At 39.4% G+C, this 26,866-nt stretch overlaps 1 protein-coding gene across 1 annotated transcript; it reads left to right on the top strand.

Annotated features, from left to right (window-relative positions):
• The first annotated feature begins 2,399 nt into the window (after nt 1–2,399).
• Nucleotides 2,400–26,140, top strand: LOC309693140 (oxysterol-binding protein-related protein 1-like). The gene is made up of 28 exons (XM_082512136.1): nt 2,400–2,536; nt 2,814–2,944; nt 3,061–3,146; nt 3,248–3,322; nt 3,541–3,652; nt 3,773–3,858; nt 4,284–4,428; nt 4,625–4,692; nt 6,146–6,190; nt 6,528–6,601; nt 6,920–6,983; nt 7,150–7,251; nt 7,346–7,465; nt 7,732–7,810; nt 9,364–9,470; nt 15,462–15,630; nt 17,448–17,637; nt 19,905–19,980; nt 20,732–20,866; nt 21,097–21,194; nt 21,317–21,499; nt 21,597–21,704; nt 21,953–22,042; nt 22,240–22,366; nt 23,662–23,778; nt 23,868–23,991; nt 24,079–24,169; nt 24,942–26,140. The coding sequence occupies exons 2-28, from the start codon at nt 2,821–2,823 to the stop codon at nt 25,042–25,044; spliced, it is 2,898 nt and encodes a 965-aa protein (XP_082368262.1). The 5' UTR covers nt 2,400–2,536; nt 2,814–2,820; the 3' UTR covers nt 25,045–26,140.
• Nucleotides 26,141–26,866: the final 726 nt, after the last annotated feature.

Here is a 26,866-nt window from a genome sequence, read left to right on the forward strand (position 1 = left end):
TATAATTAACCAATAATAATGAAGGATATATGTTCACAAGTAAAACGTAGAGTGTATTTTCTCAGGATGAAAAGAAACGGCAGCGCTTGCTTCTGCTAGGCAGGAGCACAAAGTTAATGTGCGGAGAACATTTGCCTTTTTTTGTTCCAACTCTTTGTCAGAGAAGTTTTGATTGTCTTCGTTTGACATAATTGTGTTGATTTCCATGTCTTGTTACCCTTGAATAATTTCTGCTGTTGCTCTGACAGATTCAACAACAATTAAGGCACAGCTGAGTTGCCCACATTTCTTTAAAAAAAACTTGCATAACAAAGCCCTGACGTTTTTTTAAAGATCAGAACACGTTGTTGAGGTTATTCAAACTCAACTAGCTAAACTTTGCGATGCTTTTATAAATGCAATTCAACCTCACAATTTATTTCATTGGGTTTTTGTGTCGTCGTCCCCCCCAGTCCCTACACCCCCATTTCTTCCAGGTGACTGAGGTTAAATATACCTCCATTATGCCGAAGACTAAGCAACTTATCTTTGAAGTTCTCGCAGACATGTACCTTCATTACAGCACGACCCTATCACCTTTACTCACAAATGTGCACATACCTCAGGGGACCTAATTGCTTGAGATAAGCAGGGCCTTTAAAGCCACACACAGAGAATTGACCTTCAATGCCTCAAAATGTTTGTAGCTATATAGAATAATAAAGTAACAAATATCTAAGATGTATGACCTTTAAAAGAACAGTGGTATGGTACCATTGCATTTTTTTCTCTCAAACAATGTAACTGTTTTGTGTTTCTGGGTTTCAGCAATGACACACTTGTGCAGACTCACCTGCTCCAGCAAATACCTACATCTAGGGAATAATTTGGTCAGACCAGTTCATTAACACTTTGCAGGAACAGACATATTCCACTGGGACACCGTTTGCAAATACTGCACGCTGCATGTAACGGCGTGATTTAGGATTATACTGTATATGTAATGAAGCACATACTTTCAAGGGAAAGGATGAAAGTATGACATTGTTTCAGGAATAGTTTCATGTCTAATTGTTGGTACAATCCACACTGATAATGCTTGTTTACTGTTACTGTTAATACTGTTTATCATTTTAATATGAACTTTCATGTTAACATCTGTCTCGCAGTGTTTCATAAATGTCAGTGTGGAAAACTAAGATATCTTTAACTGCAACCTCGTGTCTGTTATCTTTAATTAAAATATTGTTTTCTGGGCTGTTTACTTGTATTTATTTTCAGCATTGTGCTATTTCACAAATGTCATAGATGTTGGCTGGCAATTCCACCTGACACACTGTAGAGAAAGATAAAAAAAAAAACATTGCCATATGAGGTTTGTGGATATGAATAAAATCAGATTAATATGTTTTACTTTGAAGTTGTAGTTTTTTTTAATCATTTGCCTGTAAAGTAATAGCCGTCTTGCATTACTGAAATAACATTGACCTTGTGTTACTGTATGATACTGTTGTTGTGGATGTCATTATAACACAGAATAATGACAGTATAGAAACCAACAACAGAAATACTGAATGAAAAATTGAGTTGCAGAAACTAGGACATAAGACATGACAGTAAACTGTCAAGAGTATGATGCCGCTACTAAGAAAAGAGTCACAACTGAAGAGAGATGTTAAAAGCATGTAGCATGAACTAGTTTGAGTATTTTAGGGATTTTCCTACACAGCCATCTCTAGGCTTTACAGAGAATAGCACCAGAATCAGGTGCAGTTTTCTGTGAAAGAAATTCCTTGTTAATGTCAGAGGCCAAGTCAAAAGTGGCTCATATAAGAAGAGAATATCTGATCACACAACAGGTGGAACCTTGAAGCAGATGGGCTGCAGCAGCAGAAGACCGCACCAGGTGCCATTCCTGTTGGCTAAGGACAGGATACTGAGGGGACAGTTCACACGGAATCACCAAAATTAGACAATTGAAGACTGAAAAAAATGTTGCATGGTCTAATGAATCTTGGTTTCTACAGCAACATTCGTAAGGGTCAGGATTTGTTTTGGTGTAAAACAACATGAAAGCGTGTAGCCAGCCTTCCTTCTATCAACAGTTCATGCTGATGGTGGTGTAATGGTGTGGGTGGTTATTTTCTTGGCACACTTTGGGCTCCTTTGCAACAACTGAGTACAATTTAAGCACTACAGCGTAACTCAGTACTGTTGCTAACCATGTCCATTTCTTTATGGGCACAGTGTACCAATCTTCTTATGGCAGCTTCAAGCAAGACAGTGCACATGTCAGCATGGACCACCGTCTGAGGAAGGTTTCCAACACCTTGTTGAAACTATACCAGGAAGAATTAATGAGGTTATGAACGCAAAAAGGGGGTCCAACCCAGTACTTGCTAGGTATGACTAATGCTAGTAGCTACTCAAAAATACTCTGTCCGGTCACGTGGCGGCTGCCTGTCACCTGATTGAACCGATCAGATTTCAGCCGTGGCGTGTTGTCCCTGTGAAGCAGACCAAAGATTGTGAAAGAGTTTCAAATCCATAGCTACACGTAAGTCTGAGTTTAACATTTTATCCTCGCCAACGTTAGTAAGATAACTATTTAGAGTTACTTCCGCTCTTAGTTTGAAAGGTAACGCTGCTTTAGCTCAATAAAAACACAGTTGAGCTGGACAAACGTAAATAAAAACAGATATTATGTCGACCTCTAACTAAAACCTTAAATTCTTCACTTGCAGATGAGAAGCTGTATTAACTGCACCTTGCTTAACGTGGTTAATTGACCAATTTGAGCTAACTGCCTTGTGTTTAACATCATTTTTCATAAGTCCAGTGATGGAGGATTGCACACTGGAAGAACAACTTCTCCTTCATGCTAAAGAGGGCAACTGTCCTCAGGTTCAGAGGCTCCTTCAGTCGAGGATTCACCAAAACAGCTCTCTCAACATCAACTGCAGATGTAAGCTGGTGTGTGGGGGAGGATGCCATCATCCAGCTGCCCTAATGTCACATGTAACTAGAAAATTGCTGATTTTATTTTATTTTTTCTTCTTCTTTTTCTTTCTCTCGCTGTAGCTCGTTCGAAAACCTGCTCGGGATGGACACCTCTTCATTTGGCCTGCAGCTTTGGACACAGAGATGTTGTTGAGGAGTTACTGAAGGTGAGAGCAGTGTATGAGTCACATCATTATCATGCTTTTTGTGTTCAGGACCTGCAGCCAGAGACATTTTTATATTCACCTAATAAAGAATGCATTTGCAGGCAGGGGCTGATGTGAATTTGCAGAATAACCTGGGTGACACACCTCTGCATAAAGCAGCATATGCTGGACGAAAGGTAAGGATAGAGAGGGGAAAAAGTAGTGCTTCCTTACAAGTCTGTAAAAGCACGGTAAACTGTGGTGTACCTTCTTCTTCTAACCTAATGTCAGCTGGATCAGCTGTCACAGAAACACATAATATATTTTCTCATCTCCCACTGAAGCTTTTGAGTGAAATGTGATGGTCAGGTTTTTTCTTTAATACCCCCCCACCCCCACCCTTTGGACCCTTAAGGAGATTGTTCTGTTGCTTCTGCGCTATGATGCCTGTGCCAACATAATCAATGGAACTGCTCAAATCCCCAAAGATGTCACAGAGGACGATGAAATCATTACCATGCTTGAGGGTATGAAATCATGGGAGCGTTTTTCTTTTTTTTTTTTCTTTTTTTTTTTAAACGTCTGATGGCTTCTCATTACTGAAGATCAGCTGCCTTTGTTCTCAAGTACTGATTTGGTTTGTGCAGCTGCAGAGAGGAGAGCGGCAAGGCGGCATGAGGAGAAGCTTCTGGAAGCAGCCAGAGAGGGGGCTATATCCACTCTGTCTAAATTGGTTAGTGTCTGACCTTTCAAAGAACTTTTGGCAGAAAATAGTATGCTTTAAGAGCATCTCTCCAAATTTCACACATTTAACAAGTGCCTTGGGGCCTTGCACACACTTCAGTTGTCTCCCAGAGATTGTTGAAATGCACCACCGTTATTACAAATACTCTTTATACGATTCGATATTTGTACAGAGTTCGGGGGGTCTGATGTTCAATCACAAAGTGACAAATCTGAGTCCACAAATAAGATGGCATGTGGCAACTTGCAGTAAAAGCCAGTTCAGGTTTTGTTTTTTAAATCTCATTCTGTCTTGCTGTTTTTAAGATTGATCATTTAAATAGTTTTATGCATGTTTCAGATAGATGTATGTAAAAGGTTAACCTCATTTTCCTGCCTGTTGTTTCTGTCATTTCTCTGGTTTATATCCCTCAGCTCAATGGGAAAGATGCTCCAGATATCCACTGCAGGGATTCAGTGGGTAATACGCCTTTACACTGTGCAGCCTACAGGGGGCAGAAGCAGTGCGTTATAAAGCTGCTCAAGTGTGGAGCCAACCCTAGTATCAAGAACAACAATGGTATATCACTTATCTTGTTCTCATCATCAGCTCCTATTATTCCGGCTGTTTAATTTGTTCAGTAGTGTTTAAAATGGTTGTTTAAGAATCACACGTTATTTTCTAAGGATGGTAAATACTATAGTCCACCGGTTTTGTTCCAAGGAAGTGTCAAAAGGTGCATAATAATTTGTTTGTATGGCTGATGATTTTGCAGCTCAGACTGCATTGGACCTGGTTTGCACTGATGAACTGAAACAGATTCTAGCAGCCTATAAAAATAAGGTGAGCTCAAATGGCTGGTCTGTAATGTCTCATCCGCTTTGAATGATCAGGATGGGTTCTGCTAAGAACATTCGGCACAGCTGCATTACAAGTATGGTGTCTTAGTCGTGATCCACAAAGGATGATACCTTTTTGGTTACTTGATTAATTAGAGTACTTGAGCTGCCCCTCATTTCTTTATATTTTATTTCCAAGGAGCCAGGCTTTCTTGTAATTTTTCTTATAAAGTGGTTTTCAGCAATAGTTCTCCAGGCTTTCTTAATGTTTTGGGGGTTTTTGGGTAATTTGTTTTTTAGATATTTGCTGTTTTTTATAAATACATCTAATCCAAGGGATGAATTGGTGTTGTGTTTACAGATAAACAATAATTTAAGTTATATCTTTAGGCACTTTGTTACTAGCAGCCTGTAACAAGGGGCATCAGTTGAGGAGGTAAAACAACCGGGAGCCTCTGTCATGGTTTGGGGCTGCAATTCAGCCAGGTCTTGCAAAAATCGATAGAAGATAGGTACAGAGCAAAATATCGTCAGACTTTGGTCCACCATGCATGAAGTGGAAATGTCTGATTGGCAACATACGTAGATGATGCTGCATTTTGGTTTGTTTTTGATTTTGTTTTTTTTTAATCCGTCATGGACTGACCCTCCCAGAGTCCAGACCTCAACACTATTTAAGTAGTGTGGGATCATCTTGGCAGAGAATGGAACAAAAGGTCCAAAGAAGAGCTTTGAATGTCCTTCAAGAAGCCAGGAGAACTATTCCTGAAGACTGCTTAAAGAAATAACAGGAAAGCTTTCCCAAGAGAGTTCAGAATAAAGTTTGTCATACCAAATATTTATTTTATTTGTATAAACAGTTTTTTCCTTATATCCTGGATTTCTTTTACATTTGCACGTTTCAATGCATTCAATAAATTTCCCCTTTTATTAGCCATGAAATTTGACTCGAGGCTTTTGCGCAGTACTTCTGTCTTGTCTTTTTTTTTTTTTTTTTTTTTTTTTTCACCAAATTTTATCTGGGAAAACTGCAAATCCAACTTGATGAAATTTACTGTGCTCATTCTTGTTTCTCACAGGGTTAAAGAGCCCATCACTGGAAACGTGTTCATAAAACCAAAAGGCACTTTAAAAAAAAAAAAAATCTAAAGTCCATCACATTAATCACAGATACTGCAGTTCTCTGAACTACATCATATCGGCACTTTCTCTTCGTATGTTTTCATGTGTTCACACAGTTATGGTGACTGTAGAGGAAAAAGTCAGCTTTTATTAAGAATAAATACGTCCGTATCCGTATGTCTGATAATGCAGCGTTAATGTGGAGCACCACGTAGTCATGGTGCAATTCTTTTAAAAAGACTGCGCGCTAATGCTGTTAGTATATTAAAAACGAATGATTCACACACAGACTATTCAACGCTGTACACAAGACTGATATTTCATTTTTCTTAAAGGACATGAGCAGTGTGGTGCAGAAGATTGAAGGACCTCTTTGGAAGGTATCTGGATTTATGTTGTACTATTATTAGGTCAGACCATGTTCAGACTTTGACCTTTACAATTTGATGAAATTGACTTTTTTCACATTACATGACACAGAATATTTGAACTTCTTTAAAAAAAAGACTTATAGGAACTATTTATTCTTTTGTTTTTCTTAACATGCTACACTTTAATTTACAAGAAAAGTCATACCACTCTGGGATAACAATAATAATAATAAAACTTTAAAATTGATAATATTTGTTCTTTCTAAAGTCATTTAAACTAGATATGTAATGATGATGTGTAGTTTTGCTGCGTGGGGTATTTGTTAAATTATTGTTTCTCTGACAGAGCTCACGCTTCCTCGGATGGCGTTCCCACTGGGTTGTAGTTGAGAATGGAACTGTCTCCTGGTACCCTAGACAGTGAGATACTTTTATCAGCCGATTTTATAAAGCTAAACGCTATAGTATGTATATTTATAGTATTATATATTTCACTTTGTGTGAAATGTTGCTTATAATCCACTAATGAAATGTTTTGTTTTTTTAAAAAGAGAGAGGGGATATAAAAATAACTGTTACTGGAGATGACGTCGCCTGTGGTTTGCCAATTATACCGTTAATACTTACTTAAAAGTGGTAACTGTTAATGCTGCTTTATCTTTCACTGTGAGTGTGTGTTTGTGTGTGATTTTTCTGCATGCTCTTTCATCATTTTTGTTGTTGTTTTTGTTTTTTTAGAGCTGATGCACTGGCTGGTGTTAGGAAACAGGGCTGTAAGTCTCTTTCACAAGCCTACTGCATGGTAAGTACTGGAGGTTTAGAGGCGTGTTTTCTATCAATCTATATTACCCCACAGATGCTCAGTAAATACATGTTTCATTTATTTTCAATTTGAAGCATGATGTTGAGTTATACTGTATCTATTGCAGCAGTGATTGCAGTGCATTAGTGATTTCTTGTTATTCCAGGTCAAACCATGGGATCACTGCTTCTTCATGCTCAGGTGCTTCGATGACTCTGTGCATTATTTTAAAGTCCCCTCGCAGACAAATGCCGTGGCAACAAGAAAAGTGAGATAAAATCGGTCACCTTCTTTATGGAAGAAACAGTATTATCCGAATGAAAGGACTAATATGGAAATGTTGCCGCCATTTATTCTGTTAGAGATGGCTGGATGCTTTTGAAGAGCATGCATCCTACTGCACTCGCCACGACACTGAAGAGGTGATTATAGATTATGCTGCGGGTGATGTGAGAGTGAGGAACCTTGAACAAGCGCTTCAGGTAAGAGCGGGATCAAAAAGTAAGGTGATGATGATCAGATGGTTTATAGCACTATTATATCGAACCCAAAAAGTTGATTCATTTCATATCGACGTAGCATTTTCAAAAATTACATTAACCTGTGAATTGTGATGGATCACGCGCCGGATGAACTTCAGTGTCATTGACCTTTGGGTTTGAGCCATATAGGATTTCAAAACCCTCAGTTTTGTTGAGTTGTACAGAGTTCTAGTGTTAAGTTTCTCTCTTGTCTAAAATTGTTGCAGGCAGCCAGGGCCTTCCAGCAAAAATTGGAGAGTGAAGTGTCAACATTTCTGTCCATGGCGAAGAATGAGGAGAATTATGGTAAGTGCTTCAGACATATCCAGTTATTACTGTGCCGAGATATTTTAGGAGAGTATTTTTAGACTTGTTCAAAAATGATTATTCAGGCTGGTAAATGACAGAAAATTATCAAGATGACCAACCATTTATATCATTTGCTGTGGAAAAAGCATGTGCGGCTGGGATACCAGACCTCAATGCAAAATGTAGAATTAAATTTTGTTCTAGAAAATTGCAGCCACTTCATTAGCTACACCTGTTTAACTGCTCATTAGTGAAAGTATCTAATCAGCCAATCACATGGCAGGTACTTAGTACATTTGGGCATGTAGACATGCTCAAGATAGCCTTTCTTATTCATCAGAATGGGGAAGAGAGGCGACTTTAAGTCACTTTGTGTGTGACAGGCTGGTTTGTGTATGTTGGAATCTATTGGGATTTTCCCACATAACCGTCTCCAGGGAGAGAGAAAATATCCAGTGAAGAGCACGTCTGTGGGCAGAAATGTTGATACAGTACTGAAGTGAATGGCCAGACTGCTTTGAGCTGACAGGCACACAAATGAACTAAAATAAAAACACATTCCAACTAACTTATGGACAAGCGCATCTCTGAACACAGAGCGCAGTGCAGTTCGCACAGGCTCAACAAAATGGACAATACAAGGTAAGAAGATTTTTGCCTGGACTAATGAGTCTTGATTTCTGCTGTAACATTCATATGGTAGGATGAGGCATGAAAGCATGGCTACATCCTGCTTTCTGTAACCTTACCTTAACCTTAGCTAAATTAGACCCCATTTACCATGCTGCCATAACGTATATAACAGGCTCACACTTCATGACTCATCGTTGCACTTTGTAAACCCTTGCTGGATTTACTTCACTCAATAATCAAAGGTTGAAGCATTGGGATATTTTTACATGCAAAGCCATTCTAAGAAAATTGCCGTCATATACCTACGCCAAGTTCATTGCCCTCCACAAGACCTACAATCTCAGAGCCAGTAGCTGGCTGCAGTTTAAAGTGTCCCTAGCGAGCACGGAGTGAGGAAAGTTTAGTCTATCTTTTTTTCCGGCCCGTGATCTTGGAATGATCTGCAGCTCAGGAATCTCTTATCCCTTTAACTACTTTGGAGTAAAAACTGACAGATGTTTTAGTCGCCAACTGTACCTGTAAAATTTAAATGGGTGGAATTTGATTTGGAACTTGTTTTGCACTTTGCAAACTGTGCTGCTTCTCATCTTGGCCAGGACATCCTTGTAAAAGAGATTTTCTCATCTCAATGGATATTTTTTCCTTTTTAAATAAAGATTAAATTCAAATTAAATAACTTGTTCAGGCTGGTGCTGCTGGGCTAATTGTGTGGGGGATATTTTCTTGGCATTCTTTAGGCCTTTTAGTAGTAGTTCAACAGGGTGCACATCTTCTGCAATAAATACACATGTACTCAGTTAATTGTGAAAAAAAAACATGCCAGTAATGAAAAATGATGTTTAATTCCTTTTTAAAATATATAATATTGTGTACAGTATAAGCTAATACAGATACATTCATTTTATTTTTTTATAAAGAGTTGACTGGTACACTTCTGCTGAAAGCAAAAGAGACGAGTGAACTTTCCAGTGAAACATGCTCTGCTCTCCATCTGTGCCTTGAACTGCTGTCAAAGCAAGAAGAGGTAAGAGGAGCATATTACTCTTCTTGGGGAGGGCAAGTTGAGACAGTCCATCATCTTTGGATGGATTGTACTGCTTGAAAATCTATTATAGATTATTTAAAATAGTGTAAGAGTTTAATCTAATGCAGTGTAATCTGTGATTCTGATGTATTTTGATTCTGTCAGCTGCATGCAGTCTTCTGTAACCCCTCCACTTGATGTAAATAGAGGGTACTGTTGTAGATTAGCTGCATCTCACTGAGCATGTATGAATCGTCCTCTCATTCATATACTTTCACCCGCATACTCTCCTCCTATTGGCTGAATAAATTATACTGACTGATTACAAAATCCTTAAATCCCTCCCCCTTACGTTAGCTCCTTCACACCAATCAGGTTTAAAATGTGTGTGTGAGTGTGTGCGTATGCAGGCGCGTGCGTGTACCAGTCCCTGTCCACTTGTCTTGGTGGCTGTGCTGTGCCCTTGGGGAAGCACCAGGACAGCGTGGTAATCACTGGCACGTCTGTAGGAAGGACGTAGGAAAGATCCGCTTTTATGCTTAGGTCTGCATTCAGCCTGCAGATCAGTGCAGACGCACACACGCAGACACTCTTGGACTCGAATCCACACACTCCCGCTCTAGGGGAAAGGCTGTGCGTTTAGTGAGGGAACCCAAGCGCTTTCATATTCACTGGCTCAGCTGCAGATACATGTATTCACGCTCGCATAGTGTGAATACACTCTCGCACGCACATTTCCATATGCCAGAGCATCCGAGAACGGGAAAAGAAGACACAGCGACAGCACTTTCCTCTCGCATCTACACAGGTAAAACAAAACAAACAGTTGTTGTTGTTGTTGTTGTATAAAATTTACAGCTTTGCCTTTTATTGTGAGCTGAACAACCGGCTGTGTTTGCCGGTTGTTCAAAGCGGCAAAAAGCGTTTTGAAGTTTGGAGCGATTTAATTTGATGTTACTTAGTGTATTGTTGATTTGAGGGTTGGTCTAAAGCAGTGGCGCCAGCGAGGGCTGTTCATCAGTATGCGGAGGTCATTTCTGTGGATTTAATGATCTGTATTTGGAGTGTGAAACTGAGCGTCTTTGAAGTGGCACCGAAATCTACACTGCTCATTACATCTTTATAATGAGATCATCTTATAAAGGAATTAATTCTGCCAAGTAGGAGCATAGATAGGCATTGATTAAATTGCACTGAGGATGCATTTGATCTGGTAATAGATAAATGGAAGGATTCAAAGCAAAGGTTTGTGGGTTTAACTATTTAATCATTCTTTATGTTGCACCCAAATTATTTCCTTTCTTCCTTTAGCAGCTGATTTTAAATTATCACTCTAAAACTACTACTCTGTGCTTACTGTATGATATACACTTAGACTGCCTGAAAACCTTTAATAAGGCAACTGTCTTGTTGACTTGTTCTTGTTAATTAAGCATGCATGAGAACCAATAAAACACAAGGGTGTTTAATATTTTGCTATAAATCCTAAATATAGCAGTATTGCACTGACTAAGAGTAATGTATTCATCCAAATCTGGTACAACTGTCATGTCACTAGGACTTAATCAGGCTTTTTAAATAAGAAAGCCGAGGACGTTCACTGGAATCTCATCAATCAAACATTAAAACGTTCCAATAAAACAAACTGGATTAATTTCTGACAAACGAATGTAATAAGAAGAAAATGTCTTAACAAGCATGGTAAATCTACTGGTGCCACGTTAAGCTAATGCTACTACATGTACAAAATGGATTATATTTTCTACAGTGCTGAGATTGCCCGTGTTAAGCTGTATTAGCTCTAATCCCACATTTCTATTCTCCCACCCCAGATGCTTCTGTTGGTCATACTTGTTTTCTACTGTCCACAGTCCATGGCAGTATTCACATTCTGTTGTAACTGCACACATGTTTGATACTGAATCATGTCACTTAATGGCTCAAAGGGTCTTTCACCAATTAGAGTATTGTCCTTCAGAAGTGTAGATGTGGTCTGACCCATTTCAGCAGGCGCTGCAGAAGTAAAGTATGCTAGTGGAAGTGCCACATCTTTACAGTACATGTAGGGCACACTGTGACTAGGATGTGAGTATATGGCATATAAAGTAAGGAGAATTGTGCTTTTAACAAATGGGTAGAAAGCTTCATGAGGAGGTTTGACGACACTCGCGTACAACAGAGATTTATAGGCCCCACTTTGCTTGGTGTTTGTCAGGCGGCACGATTGCCCCCCTGTCTAGAAAGCGAACAGAGGATTACAGTTTGGAACCACTTAGTGGTGATGTGCTGAAAAGCAGATCTGTCACTTTGTGTTGGTCTGACGTCAGGAATAAGGCATAAAGCACATTTATTTGATTGAAGTTATACATTTTTTTTTCTTCTTCTTTAGTCTGTCAGAAAGCCAGTTGACCTTTAAAACTTTGGGGGTTGGTGTGAAGACAGTGTAGCAATTGACCTTTAGTTCAGCCATTGCCACATAAGTAACAAACCTCCTGTCGTATCCCAGACAGGAGATTTTTTACTGGCTTTGTTTCAGTAGTGGCTGGTGAGTGGGTGTATATATATGGATGTATTCAGTGCAGTTAGGTATGTAAACATGGTCAAGATGGTCTGCTGGCTTTAGAGTCACCTTTAAAGGTGACTTTAAGTCACTTTGTATGTGTCAGACAGGCTCGTCTGAAGGTTTCAGAAACTGCTGATCTACTGGGATGTTTCCACACAACCGTCTCTATAACAATAAAATCCAAAAAAGAGAAAATATCCAATGAGCAGCAGTTCTGTGGTCAGACTATCTGAGATATCCAATTCTGGCTCACCTAAATTGGACAATAGTAGATTGATCAGACCAAACATTTTTCCAATCTCGAGTTCTCCTATGATGTTTGGGTGCTAGGGTCAGAACTGGATGTTAACAACATGAAAGCATGAATTCAGTCTACATTGTATCCATGATTCAGGTTGATGGTGGTGATGTAATGGTGTGGGGGGTACACTTTGGGCTGGTTAGTACCAAGTGAGCATCATTTAAAGACTACCTGAGTATTATTACTAACCATGGCCAAGCCTTTCATGAACACAGTGTATTTCTGTTTATTCTGATTTTTGGGACTGAGGTTCCTCATAGCGTTTACTACATCTCTTACTATAAAGGTACTTCCTTTACTCTAGTTGAATGGCTCCTTTGAAGCAGGCTTTCCAAATACAGTTGGATATAGAGTTAATGTTACAGTCCAATGTATAGAGCTATAATAATATTGCCTCTGAGGTTTGCTTTTCTTTAAACAAGAGAGTATATTTCAGCACAGAATAAAATTTTTACCCTTTGGGGTGCTGGCCAAGGAGAAGCATCCCTCCCAGGCTCCAGTAACCGCTACAGCACAGAGCCTCAGCAGGGCTTAAAATAGCACTGTTTGTGCTCAGGCGAGAGGATGCAGTGAGAATGAAAGAGCTGGCTGCGATGGTTACACAAGTGTTCCATTCCTGGATGGGCTCTCACGCCAAGTGCCTGGGACAGGGAGTGTTAACACAGGCTCCTAGACAGGAAGATGAGTCACCTTTAAACTACAGTATATATTTATCAAATATGTTTGATGAAAATAAAATCACAATTCAGCAGACATTCCCATTGCACAAACTTTAAAGAAAAAATATAATGCTAAAGAATTTACTATTTTTATGCATTTTTAAATGATGCTGCATTTAAAGTCCTAAATTAGATGAACATAGATTCAGAAACACAGCTGTAATGGAAACGTTAACCTTAAATGTAGGTGCCAGACTTAAAGACTTGTTCCCTAGTGCAGAAGAAGGGAGAATATAGAGAGTGCTGAGATCTCAGAGAGGCTCTCTTTGCTAAACCTAGTTATGGATCTGATCAATGAAAAGTATATGGGAATTTTCTATTAGCCAACACAGTAATTAATGGATCTACACCTGCAGCCTGCGGGATTCGTTACTGATCCGACCAGTAATTGCCCAGGACTAGATTAGATTAGATCAGTCCCAATCTCCAAGCTTACAAATGTACAGACTTTGAGGTCTCGGGGCTTTCACACAGTCAAATTGTCAAGTACACGAGACTCTTAAAAACCCTTTTGGTCCTTTACACACACTTTGACAGGCTGAAGCCAAATGTTCGACGTTACTTCTAATGTCTAATTGTTGAAAAATATGTGTGATTCTTTCTAATAATACTGTGTCTGCCTTGCGTTAAACCAGAGGGAACCAGAACAGGAATATAATTGTGCTTCTAATACAAATTACAATAAATTTGACCCAAGCTATCACCTTTTGTTAAATAGTCATTTTCTGATTTGCCAGTGCTGGCATTTCATTAACTGGTGACAGCTTCATCAGATCTTCATCTGACTACGGCAAAATAATAAATGATCTAAAGCTTATAGCTTGTGCAGACTTCTCAGTTGTCTTATTTTTATCCATTTTCCATCACCAACCTCCTGCAAAAGGAGCTTATAAGTGTCTGTCATGTTACCAAGACAAAAAAGGATGTTGAACATGTTGTAGTTCTTATGTTTCTAGAGACAGTGCATCGGTACAGATCTATAGATGGTCATTATAGATAAGCTGGACTATAACTTGACAGAGGATGATAAATTTGAATAAACAAGGTGTCTTGAAATATACTCATCAGATATTGAATGAATACATAGATCTCCAAATTTAACATTTAACGTGTCACTTTTTTTTGGATTTACATACAGTTTATTGGGATTTGACTGGATTTCAGTGATGCCTTTTTAAACCCTGCAATTTCCATAATAACCCAGCTGGAAGTTGCAGTTCCGGTTGTGCTGACCCAACATTTGGCAATCGGAAACAATCAATGTTCATTACAAATGGCTGGATCATGGTCTTTGGAGTAGGCATGCTATTCAGCAAGTAAGTAAATGTGTCTGGGTTTTCCCTGCCTCTTTTCTGTTAAGTGTATGTGGCTGATTTGATCAGATTCTACCACAAAGGCATCTGAAGCAGTTTATATTTAAGTAGCTGATGTTTTTGAGAGGATTTTTTGAAAATAATCAAAAGTTATTAGTTTTCTTCCAATCATCCCTTTAAAGGAAATATTAGACGTCATGAGAATCTGATGTCTGACGCAAAATCACTCATCTAAATCTTCTAAATGTTACATTTTTTTATTCATGTTGTTAATCAGACAACATCCTCGCAGGGACTAATACACTCGATCAAAGGGAAATGGGTTAACCACACATACACGATTACAGTCATAAATTGCTACCTAGGCATCAGTAGCTGTGTCTTTGTGCATGTCTGTGTGCTCACCTTGTAACACATCGGGCACGATAAGAGATGACACAGAACTTTTCATCTTTAGTCGAAGATACCGACCTTGCTGTCAAGTCTCAGATTTGCAGTGTGATTTGCAAGCTCCTGTTTCTCAGCTGCCTTCTTCAAGGTGACACTGGACGTTTATCAAACTGGGAAGGCTGTGCTCAGTTTCTTTATTTTGCAATAATTCACTAAACTGAATTTACAAGAAAAAGGTGTTACCTGTTTTTAAATAATATGTTGCTGTTAAAGCTTTAGTGTTATTTTTGTCATTTTGTTAGAGGCTGTGGATATTTGCTGGGTTTTCGACTCCTGTTGGTAGAGCTTGAACATCAGCAGCAGTGGACAATAGGACAGACTAATCTGGGCTGTCACGCAGTGGCCTGGCTCAGGTTCCTTTGAAGGGACACTCAATCCTGGGCTTCGGAGCTCTCTGAGACTATGGTGTTTGGTTCAGCCTGGAAGAAACTAGATCTGTGGGCAGGGTTAAAACAATGCCTGCGATCAAAACCCCAGACAGAGAGTCATGTTTGATTGACATCAAAATATTAATCTGCTTGTTCCACTATGATCATCACATTTTTAAGAGCAATGTTTTTCTGCAATAAAATGTTAAGTTAGTAGCTCTGGGCACGCTCTCTTCGGTCGCTTTTAACCTTCTGTCTGGTTGTCCTGTGTTTGCAGGTGTGGAGCCTGAAAGTAGAGCAGGAAGTGGAGAAGAACAAAGCTCTAACAGAAGCCTTGCAGACTTTGGCAACTGAGAACCACGAGCTCAAGCAATCCTTGAGTAAAAGGCGGAAGTCCTCCAACCTTAGTACTCTCAATGAAGATGACTTCTATGATGCCGTGTCAGGTCAGCGGCCTCTTGGTGGAAGTAATCAATCAATGTGTGTAGTATGTCTTGTTGGTTGGGAGAGATCGAAAATGCAATTGTTATTTTCTACTGCCCTAAAACATGCTTACAATCAAATGGATTTAGAAATGAGGCAGGTCACGTCGCTTTTTGCAGATTTCTTGTTGTAAATTGCATTTTAAAAGAGTTAAATATTTTTGTTTTTTTTTCTATTCTTCTGCTGAAAAACTCAGTATGCGGAGTACAATATACAGTGTACATTTCAGTACAGTCCTATTTAGCAGACTTTCCTTTTTTGTTAGATTTTGTGTGAGTCATATAACTGAAGGCGTCTGGATTTGGACAGATATTTCATAATTGAAGCACCTGAGAACTGACATCTTCTGGTAATTTGATTCATACTTAAATACCACTTTTCTACTAAGACTTCTTACTACCAGCCTCATTCACTAATTCACACACACGGGTGAGTGTGTGTGTCTATGCCTAAGAATTCTTTCTAAGAGGCGTAGAAAAAATGCCTAAGAATTACAACCATCCATCCTGAGGTCCTTCCCTAAAATTTCCAAGAGGTTTTAGTCCGGGTTGTGAATTCTCCTGAAGCTACTCCAGCATACCCTGTGCTCTGTGCTTTGGGTCATTGCAATGATGATATGTGAATTATCATTCTAGTGTCTGTTCAAGGATCTCTCTGCATCCACCTGTATTTATCGATTAGTCAGTTCCTCCTAAGAAGCACTTCCATAAATTAATGTTGCCACCATTCTGGTTTATTTGAGGCATTCAGTGTTTAGTGTTCACCATCACTTAGTGCGTGGAGATCAGTTTTTCTTTCATCAGACTATAAAATCTTTTTCCTCTGTCTCATGGACAGATGGTCATCCTCTAGAATGTGCAGTGGACTATACTGCCCTTCTTGCACTTGTTACTTAATTTAGCTGCACAGATGCCTCTAAAAGATTAAAAGAGAGAGAAACCTGGTGGTTACAAATGTTCTCCTGTGGAAACACAGATCATTAGAAATAATTTTACACACTGCCCCTGATCAATACTGTTCCACAGCGTTATTGCAGAGGTCTGCAGAGAGGTCTTCATGGCTTGGTTTTTGTCCTGATAGGTAGTGTGATTTGAGGCACCTTTTTATATACACAAGTGTATACTTTTCACAGCTATGTCTGGTCTATTACATTTTTCCATTACAGAAAATAAAATGAAGGGCTGAATTTTTAAAGCAACGTTTTCATTCTTTTTGCTTTACTTTTAGCATTCTGAACTGCCACAGAGCAAAGACTGATGAACAAAATTGCAATTTTAGTGCATGTGCACCTCTGTTCATATAGAGCATGCTTATTATGCAGTGTTATATTTGCTTCTCCATCCATGTAGGTGGGTGGATGAGAAATTCTTTCAACACATAAGTCAGAATGCGGTATGTGATCGCACAATAAGCACCAATTTCACTCAAGCATATTCAGCTTCTCTTATTCGTCTTTGCTTTGTGATTTTTGACAGTAATGTCAGTGACAGTGCTTTCTAGGGGGAGGAGTACCATCCCAGTGAACACAGTGCAAACAAATGTTACAGGAAGCGAATCCTTTGTGCGGCCTCTCATTGGAACACAATCCTCAGGTGGGGTTTTGCATGGCAGCAGGGAGGGGGGAGTTTGGAGAGGAACTCGAGCACAAGTGCTTATTTGCAGATAGTAAACTGTTGAGGCTGGAGGTTTTTTTCTTTTCTTTTTTTTTTCATTTCCCGAGCCAGCTACTGGAACCTGTACTTGCAAGCGGTTTGGTATGACCTGGCATCTAACCCTACAGAGTCTGAGTCGGAGCACTCGCTGAGCGGCTTCCTGTCTGTGGCCAGTTACTCCTGCGAAGAGGACGAGGGGAGAGACACCCCCTTTCTCAACACCCTCCGCCATCCCAGCGCATACAGGGGGCCTTCCGGAATGTCAGGGGAGGGTAACCATGGCAACCAGCCATCCCAGCACAATGGAGTTAAGCACAGGTGAGCTGGGACTTGTTTCAGTTGATGATGTTGTGCTTGTTTACTGGATTAAATGATTGCAAAGAGCGGAAAATACAAAGGCTTCCAAGGCTCAGTGCTCGGCATTCAACTTGTTCACCGTTTGCTGTATGTGAGGCTTTGTTGAAGTTGGTGATAACAGGATTCGGTACGGTGTATGTTTACTTTGCCAAATGATGAAAATTTTGTGGATATGATTTGTTTGGTATCTAATGACAGGCTGCAGACCTCAGTCAGCAAGAGGATAGGTCAGTGGACAGAGCTGGTGTAATGGGATACCAGCTTTCCACCCTAGTCTGTTTTTTCTCATCAGGTGTTTTTTTTGTTTTTTGTTTTTTTTGCTTGCTCGAGCATCCAGTCCACAGAGAATAGCCTGTTTTTGTTTTTCCTGACAGTTCCAACTCTCCAAGCCAACAGTCGTTTCAGTACTCAGTGCATCTTGCTGTGTTGTCGTGAAGATTTGACACTCTCTCTCATTTCCGTGGATGCTGATTCTGGCTTGGCCTGTCTTCCTCAGTCCAACAAGTGATCCATGAATAATTAAGCATGTGCTGGCTCAGAGTAGAGTTGGAGAAAAGGGCTGCCTGGCTAGCTCTGTGTGCATATGTGTGGGCTCGTATGTGTTGTACATGAAAGATTTATGAGGTGTCTGTTTATTTGAAATTAATTCTGTCATTCAAAGGATGCCCGTCAATGATTGCCTACAGTCTGGTGTGTTTTTCTCTATGTTGAGTCATTTTGCCATTAATTCTTTACAAGATTATTATTACGCTTATTTAACCAGGAGATGGCCTCGAAATCAAAAACTTTTACAAGGGAGAGACCTGGGAAGGAAATAGCTGTAAAAACATCTCAAAAATACAACAAATATAGAATAAAATATAAGCGCTATGACATAATATACAATAAACAAATTGCAATAATATAAAACCTTCGTAGCCTCTCAAGAAAACCATCCACAGGTCTCCACAGTAATTGATACAGGCGTGTTTAAATTGAAGTCTTTCTCTGAATGATTCTATGAAAACACAGTGTTTCAATTATCTGTCAGAACTCCAAATACACCGCCTTAATATATCATTAGTACCATGGTGTTGTAGCTGTGTTATCTGTTTGTATATGAAATAATGATTTGAAAACTGAGCACAGTGCCAGCTGTAAGATATTTCTGCTTCAAAGTAGTTAAAGATTCGCTTGTATAGCATGTCACACGTCACTTCCAGGTGGGCTCATGTTTCAGTAACCTCAGCTGACCAGCACAGTATCCCTTAAATGCATTTTTAACTGTATTTTGGAAACAATCAAAGATAGATTTGAGCATTTTCCTCCACATTTAAAGGTAAACATGTTAAATGTTTGAAGGAAGAAAGAAGAAATGAAGAAATCCATCCATGCTTTAATAAATCTTGAAGCAGAGGCCAGTGGAACAAAAAATAGGCCAGGAGTATGGTCTGCCATGCATCACTGCTCTGCTCATCCTACAGATGGAGCAAACCCCCACCCCCCACTCCCCGCTCACTGTTTATTTAGCTGAAGTAATGGCTTTTATTTGTGTGTTGGACCAGCACTCTTTTCATTTTTTTTTTTTCTTTAAACAAGGACACCATCTGCCTCCAGCTACCATACCTGTAAAAGAGTCCATACTGCAGATGCTGGCAAGACTGCAAGATGAACTCAGTGACCAAGAAAACAAAAACAAGCACATACTTTAATCTAATTTGCATCTTAGCTTTCTTATGCGAAGAATGTTTCCAGATAACTGCATATGCAACAAGAAAAATTAAAGGAAAGCGTATTATAGTCAGCGTGCACACACACACACACACAGCTGTACATGCATTCATGGGTATTGCATGAGGTTGAACGGACTAGCTGAAAGCTTACAGGTGTCGGATAACCCTTTTTCCCAAATGGTGGGTTGAGCTAAGTTGTCTGCTCTGAAGCTTTTAAATAGTGCAGCTTCGTACCCACAGGAGACAGATTTATGTGTTTTTAATGTGCGCTTTACCCAAAACGTGAAGGTTTTAGAATTTAGCTCGGTGCCACATTTTAAAAGAAAAGCTGTTTGGAGTGTGGATGAGGCCAGATCATCTAGCATGAAGCCACAGTGTTTGCCTGCTTTGAATTGCACAGCTGAGACAACAAGCGATGTTGTAATTTTCCATATGTTAATAGAACTGGATCACGTGATACAGGAAATCCTCTCTGTGTTTACCCTTCTTTTTGTTATTCATATTGCTTTCGCACAGAACATCTCTACCGGCTCCCATGTTCTCCAGGAACGACGTGAGCATCTGGAGTATCCTAAAAAAATGCATTGGCATGGTGAGAACACATCACTCTCAGTCCGGTAGATGTTTTGTTTTATTTTCCTCGTTGTGTTTTAATGTAGATATGAGCTTTTGTAATGTAGATTGTTGAATTAGAACCAGGATATGATATGGAAAAAATTAGGATTTATGAAAAGCGAGGGCTTTTTTTGTAGTTGCTTTTATGAAAAAAGGCAAAATGTGAGACAGTATAGTGTAAAAGAAGTGTAGAGGTGGGGTTTGATCATCCTCAGTCTAAAATATAATCAGCCTCTCTGTGCAGCACAGAGAGTTCAGTTCATTTTTTTCCCCCCAAAAGAGCTGAAAGCCCTTGACACTTACCCCTTTTTCAAGGGAGACCTGGCCAGACAAAGCACACCATTACGTGGTTACCAAAATGATAAAATTGGGTATAACAGAAACAGATATAGGATAACAAAAACAGAGCAAATTGGGACAAACAAAAACAAAAAAAATAGAAAGCTCAGGTTATGAATAGTAGTGCTACACTCTTACGTTAACGAATCATTTTGAGTTTAAACTCTCCCAGGGAGAGCAAAAAACAAAAAGCCTTTTTGTGTTCTGAAGGTTTTCCCATAAACTTGAAGAATGCTTTTCTACAAAGTACTGAAACAAAATCTCAGTACACAAAAAACATAAACACAAGTGCTTTGGTCTCCTTAGGCTTAAGTCTGCTAATAAAGCAAAAACCATATCATGTTTGTCCTAATAGTCTTTTTTTTATCTTCTCTAACTCTTCTTTGCAGGAGTTATCAAAGATTGCCATGCCTGTGGTATTTAATGAGCCTCTGAGCTTCCTCCAGCGGCTAACAGAATACATGGAGCACACCTACCTCATCCACCAGGCGAATGCCACAACAGACTCTATCGAGAGGATGAAGGTACCATTCTGGCCATATATCCTTTCTTCAGTTAAATAAAAACTCCAAAACAGATGCATTTTTAATAGTAGTGATGCATTTAATTATCTGACTGGGATCAAATCACTATCCTCTCATTAAACTGCTGAACTATTATTAAATGAGTGCAGAGAGGCTGTGGCGTCTCGGCACTATCAAAAATTGAGTTAGTTGCCTGTAATTTGATTAACATAAAACAATGTTCGGTGTAGTGTGTTGCAGCATTTGCTGTGTCAGCTGTAGCGTCACAGTGGGAGAGGACTGGGAAGCCCTTCAACCCCCTCTTGGGGGAGACCTATGAGCTAATCAGGTAAGGCAGCAGACTCATCAGTATTAGCGCACCTATACACAAATCAGCTTTTGTTTACTGTACACGTGTATTTTTGTTAATGAGCTTTGTCTTGTATCAAACATACGCCTGCTTGCCATCAGAGACGATTTGGGCTTTAGGTGGATGTCTGAGCAAGTAAGCCATCACCCTCCGGTTAGTGCCTTTCATGCTGAGGGCCTCAAGGAGGATTTTGTCTTTCATGGTTCCATCTACCCCAAACTCAAGTTTTGGGGGAAGAGCATAGAAGCTGAGCCCAAGGGAGTTATCACGCTGGAGTTACCCAAGTGAGCTCACACTGAAGACTGTTTTATAAATCTGTTCTGATGTATTTTAGTAAGGAATTGTTTTTCTCCTTTGCTGAGTGCTTTTTTGTCTCTGTAGATATAACGAAGCGTACACCTGGACAAACCCCACCTGTTGCGTCCACAACATTATCGTCGGTCAGCTTTGGATTGAGCAGTATGGCAGCGTGGAAGTGCTCAATCACAAGTAAAATATGTATTGCAGTGTTCTCCGTATCTGTGAAACACATTTGCATGCACAGAGACTTGGATGTAGGAATATATTTTTCCCTTGCTCTGCAGAGGAATGTTGATCTACTTTATAAACCTTAAGCTTATTGATCATGGAAGCAGAACTGGGACAGTCGCATGAGCAGGTTAATTAATGTTTGAAAGCTTCAGCTCGCAGAGGGAGAGTGAAAGAGAATTGGTAAAGAGGCTATCATTTGCTTGCAGAACCGGAGAGAGATGCAGCATGACTTTCAAGCCCTGTGGCCTCTTTGGAAAAGAGCTGCATAAAGTTGAAGGATACATCCTAGATAAAAGGTATCTTCGTGAGTTATTGCTGTTTAGTAATGCCTGTAAGCAGTAAGTCAATTTGTCATAAAGCGTTTCTTTGTGATTTACTTTATAATGTATATTAAAGTGGCGCAGTTTATATTGCACGATGGGAATGTTAGCGCTTGGTATTATCTGCACCTAAAGCTGTGATATATTAATATCTCATCTTCTTATGTTTGCAGCAAAAAGAAGCTCTGTGCAATATATGGCAAATGGACTGAATGCCTTTACACAGTAGACCCTGCGACTTTTGATGCCCACAAAAAGACTGAAAAAAAGAATCCAGATGAAAAAAAGGGCAACAAACAGGTACCACATAGTGTTTGTGCTGCACTTTAGAACCAACAAACTCTCCTAGTTCAAATGTGTTAATATTATAAGGTGGATGTAAACACTTATCTCATAAAGCAAAATGTAATTATTGTTGTATTTAGTCTGTGTCACTTTTTCTATACCTTTATCATTAATGACATGGTGCTGGAACTGCTAGCCACCCTGTGAGTGTAGCTGTGCATCGTTACTGTTTAAAGTTCAGTTCACGGTGTTTAACTTGTGTTTATGTACACAGCATTGTCCATTTTGGTTAGCTCACCAATACCTTTTAAATTACTGGTAGTTTCCATTTTGCACAGGTGACTGAACGGCTGCATCTTCCACCTGTAGAGACTGCCCTCTGGTGGTTTGTGCTTTGCAGTGCACACCACCTCAGTACAGTGTTGTCTGTATGAAAACAAAGAGGAGCATGTGTTTTATAGAGAGCATTGAAAAATCATGCTGGGACTTTACAGTAATCTACATGTAGATTAGATATGTAGTCCCCCATAACTGAGTAAGCTTGAACAAGTAAGGTCATGAGTATTTTTATGAATTCCTACAAGTGCAGTAAAGCAGAACCTACATTTGGTTGATATTTGGTTGATATCAGACACTGTGATTTTTATCCATAAGCCAACATTAAATCCCTGCAAATAACATGGTCTGTGACAACGCTTCACTGTTGCCTGCAGACATTCACCATTAAGGGAGCCCTTTAGTGGCCTGCCTTCTGTTGGGGTCATGTCTAGAGCACCTCTTTTTTTTGTCTGCAAGTATTGCCTAAAGAGCACATCTGAACAAACTGGACCAGATTGTTCCAGGGTCCCAACATTTTATTCTGCCAGCAGCTGATGGCGCTGCTGAATCTCTCCCAGTTTCACAGGGACACCTTGCTTTCGCTGTTGCACTCAGTTTCTACAATTGTCTGCTTGGGAGAGAAACATCTTATATTTATGATCAAGCTGTCACTTCTACAGCATCTTTGCCTTTTTAATGATGCTTTCACTGTGCAGTTTTTTATCCCAACCCAGCTGTTTCTGTTTCAGTTAATGATTTCAGGTCAACCGACATATGTTTTTACATCTAATTCTTCCTGTTACATAGTACTTGTTTTGTGTGGCAGAGCAGAATCTGTCGACTGTGTTGTATTTTAGTCAGTTTAACAACGTGGAAGTTTCCTCGTGGATTGAACCTATTATAACTGTCAAAAACTAAAAGAAAGTGTAAAACATCAGAAGTACTTGTGTGTCTCTGCTCTGTACTGTATATATCTCTCTCTGTGGCCTTAGACCAGTGTCGATGAGGAGCCTGAAGAGACGCCTCCACCTGATACTGAGACTGTGCAGGTCATCCCAGGCAGTGAACTCATCTGGAAAATAACGCCACGTCCGGAAAACTCATCCAAGGTACAAAAGGAAATAAACGTGACATCGGTCAGATCAGTTTTGAATATTTTGCTTTAAGTTTCTTTCTTGTGTGTATGCGGGTGTTGCAGTTCTACGCATTTTCGACATTCGCCATGCAGCTAAACGAGCTAGACAAGCGCATGGAGGGCGTCATACCTTCCACAGACAGTCGCCTCAGACCAGATATTTGCGCCATGGAGAAGGGAGACATAGGTACAGTGCGTGATCTTGATTTCCTATGCTGAGCCCGCTGAATGTAATCTGTGGTGGTATTCAGTTTTCTGTATCCACGGCTGTTAGATCTGGCAAGTGCTGAGAAGAAGAGACTTGAGGAAAAACAGAGGACGGCCCGGAAGAATCGCACCAAATCAACAGAGGAATGGAAAGTGAGGTTAGTCAATGAGAAATGAAATTTAAATCGATTGTGGGTGGGCATTGACTGATTGCCTACATGTTGTCTTCTGCTATTAACTATGCATTTAACTTATTATAATTGAAAAGGAACGCTGCACTTGGCCCAAGGTTTGCTGCGCTTTTTCTGAGTGTTATTTTTCTCTCATGTGAAGTGCTGCACTACACTACACCACACTCCTCAGGACAAAATGCACAAATGCATGTTTTTGTTGCTCTTGGTCTGTCTGTGTGTGTTTTCAGACTATGTCACATAAAAAGTCTGGTGTTTAATACTGTTCAGCTTTTTAACCTCCTAGGACCTGCCGTCCACATATGTGGACATCACATTTTGGGTTGTTTAGACCAAAATACTCAATTTTGCTCTACATGGGCCTGATATCCAATTACGAGGACATTATACTGCTACTGTTCTATCGAAATTTTAAATGAATATCCTCATATGTGGATCTCATTTTTTTAGAAACAAAAATCAGGTATAAAATAAAAAAATCTGGTAATTCTTTGTTTTTATATTCATCGGGCTCCAACATGGCCAAATATCAAAGAGAAATTAAAAATGCATGCTGTGGAAGAGTTCGGGTCTTAGGAGGTTAAAGTTGTACACCGTGGATGGAGCCTTGCCATCAATTTGTCTTTGCTTAGTGTGTGTGTGTGAGTGTGTGTGTGTGTGTGTCATTCTCTTATGTATTTATTTAATCCTTTTGTTATTTCCAAGTGCTGTGCTCATACTAAATCTTCTCACTGTTCAGGTGGTTTCAACAAGGACCCAACCCACACAACAAAGCTCAGGACTGGCTTTACTTGAAAGGCTACTGGGACAGGAATTACTCTCAGCTGCCTGACATTTACTAATAAGTTAAAAAAACAAGGCAAAACTACATACTGTACAGATTTCTCACCTTTGGACTTCATCTGCTATACTGGGGGGTCATAAGCAACTATGTAATAGAGTATAGAACAACAGCTAATGTGTTGGTGTTCGGTTTGAACCCAGAGACATATAATCCTCAGTAGGTCTGTGTGAGTAATAAAGCACAATACTTTCTTTCACTTATTTATTATTTATTGTGGTTCTTCTTGACCACTTGAGATACCGGCATGTTCTAAAAAAAAATCTAGAATGTATTTTTAGAAATGTTTCATGTTGGATAGACCGAGTGTTTAAATAGCAGGCTGAGCTCTACTGTCTGTAGTTTTTCCGTAATTCACATTTGGTCATGAAAACATTTTCCTCATTAGCTTCAGCATCGAGAGGAGTGACGATTCTTAAAATCACCTTTGGCTACGATTGACACTTGTGCATACATACTGTTATGCAGTGCGAAGTATTAAAATAGGTCATTTTGGTATATCGGCCTCTGTTTTCACTTCCTGTTATGAGTGCTACAGATATTTAGCGATTAACTGAATGTGTTACAAATTTGCCTAATTTGTAGACCTCTACAGTCAAGTGAAACTGTGTGTGTAGCTATATCTAACAGTGTATAAGAAAGATGGCTAGAAATATGACAGTAAGACTTGTTTGAATATCTGATGAAATAAACCCTATACTACGTACTGTATAGATGTGCATAGCAATTAACAGCATTGCGTAAGTCTACCTGGTTCTGTAAACATAACTTTTTTTCTTAACTATACTAAAGCAGGGACATTGGTTCTTCAATTAGATTAGTGTGTGAGTGTGTTTGTGTAAAAGTCTTGATATAGATTAGAATAACTGGTGATCGTCTTAGTACTATGTGCATTGATATAACTGAAATCCAACTATCTCAAACGCATGTGCATCACTACAACTATGCAAGCCTTACCTCCTTTACAGTTAAGCACTGAATATTCATTACTCATGTAACAATAGCTGCTACATGTATACACTTTAGATGTGTTATCACTGTTTGGTTATTTAAACAGAATTTCTATGTTGCTAAATAAAAGCTTAATGTAAACTCGACGTTGTGGTTTTGTGGGTTTTTGCAGTTAAAAAAAAAAAAAAGAAATTCCTGTGTACATGGTTATGGTCATGAATGTTACATTTGCTATGACTGAATCAAGCAATCTGATTACCCAGAAGTTATCTTCTGTGGTGGCTGTAGCACAGCAGGTCATCTGAGAACTGGAAGGCTGGTACTTTGATTCCTGGCTGCTCCAGTCTATGTACCAAAGTGTCCTTAAGCAAGATACTGAACTCTGAGTTGCTCTTTCATTACTCTAAATTTTGTTTGGCATGTTTCCATTTGACAGCTGAAACAAACGTTGATCTTTTTAGCAAAAAGATGCCCATCTAAATATGTTTAGAGGGGCAGAAGACACACCATCACCAAAATCAGGACCATGAAACCTAGTGTAAAGGGGGAATCATGGTTTAGCATTGCTTTGCTACCTTGGGTACAAGACACCCTGTCATCAAGGAACAATGAATTAAAACAGGTAATAAGTATTAGCCCTGTTACAGGCTGGTGGCCTGTGCGCCTGTGACAGCTGGGATAGGCCCAAGCTCCCCTGTTACCTTGAATTTAATAACCAGAAGAAGATGGATGTAATAACAATATAATAGCAGTAGTTCATAGATGAAGCTCGGAAGTTCTGTAATACAGGATAAAAAAAAGTTAACACAAAACAAGAAAATGGTAAGGAAAAAAAAAAATGTCCAATTTCCATGATCTGAAGGCATCTGAAG

The sequence above is a fragment of the Aulonocara stuartgranti genome (genome assembly GCF_965226115.1).
Source record: "Aulonocara stuartgranti genome assembly, chromosome: 18".
Taxonomy (NCBI): domain Eukaryota; kingdom Metazoa; phylum Chordata; class Actinopteri; order Cichliformes; family Cichlidae; genus Aulonocara; species Aulonocara stuartgranti.

Coding starts and splice junctions, on each gene's coding strand:
- LOC309693140 (XM_082512136.1), top strand. CDS start 2,821: ATGGAGGATTGCACACTGGAAGAACAACTTCTCCTTCATGCTAAAGAG. Junction 22,043..22,239: donor GGATACATCCTAGATAAAAG/GTATCTTCGTGA, acceptor TTATGTTTGCAG/CAAAAAGAAGCTCTGTGCAA. Junction 24,170..24,941: donor ACAGAGGAATGGAAAGTGAG/GTTAGTCAATGA, acceptor CTCACTGTTCAG/GTGGTTTCAACAAGGACCCA.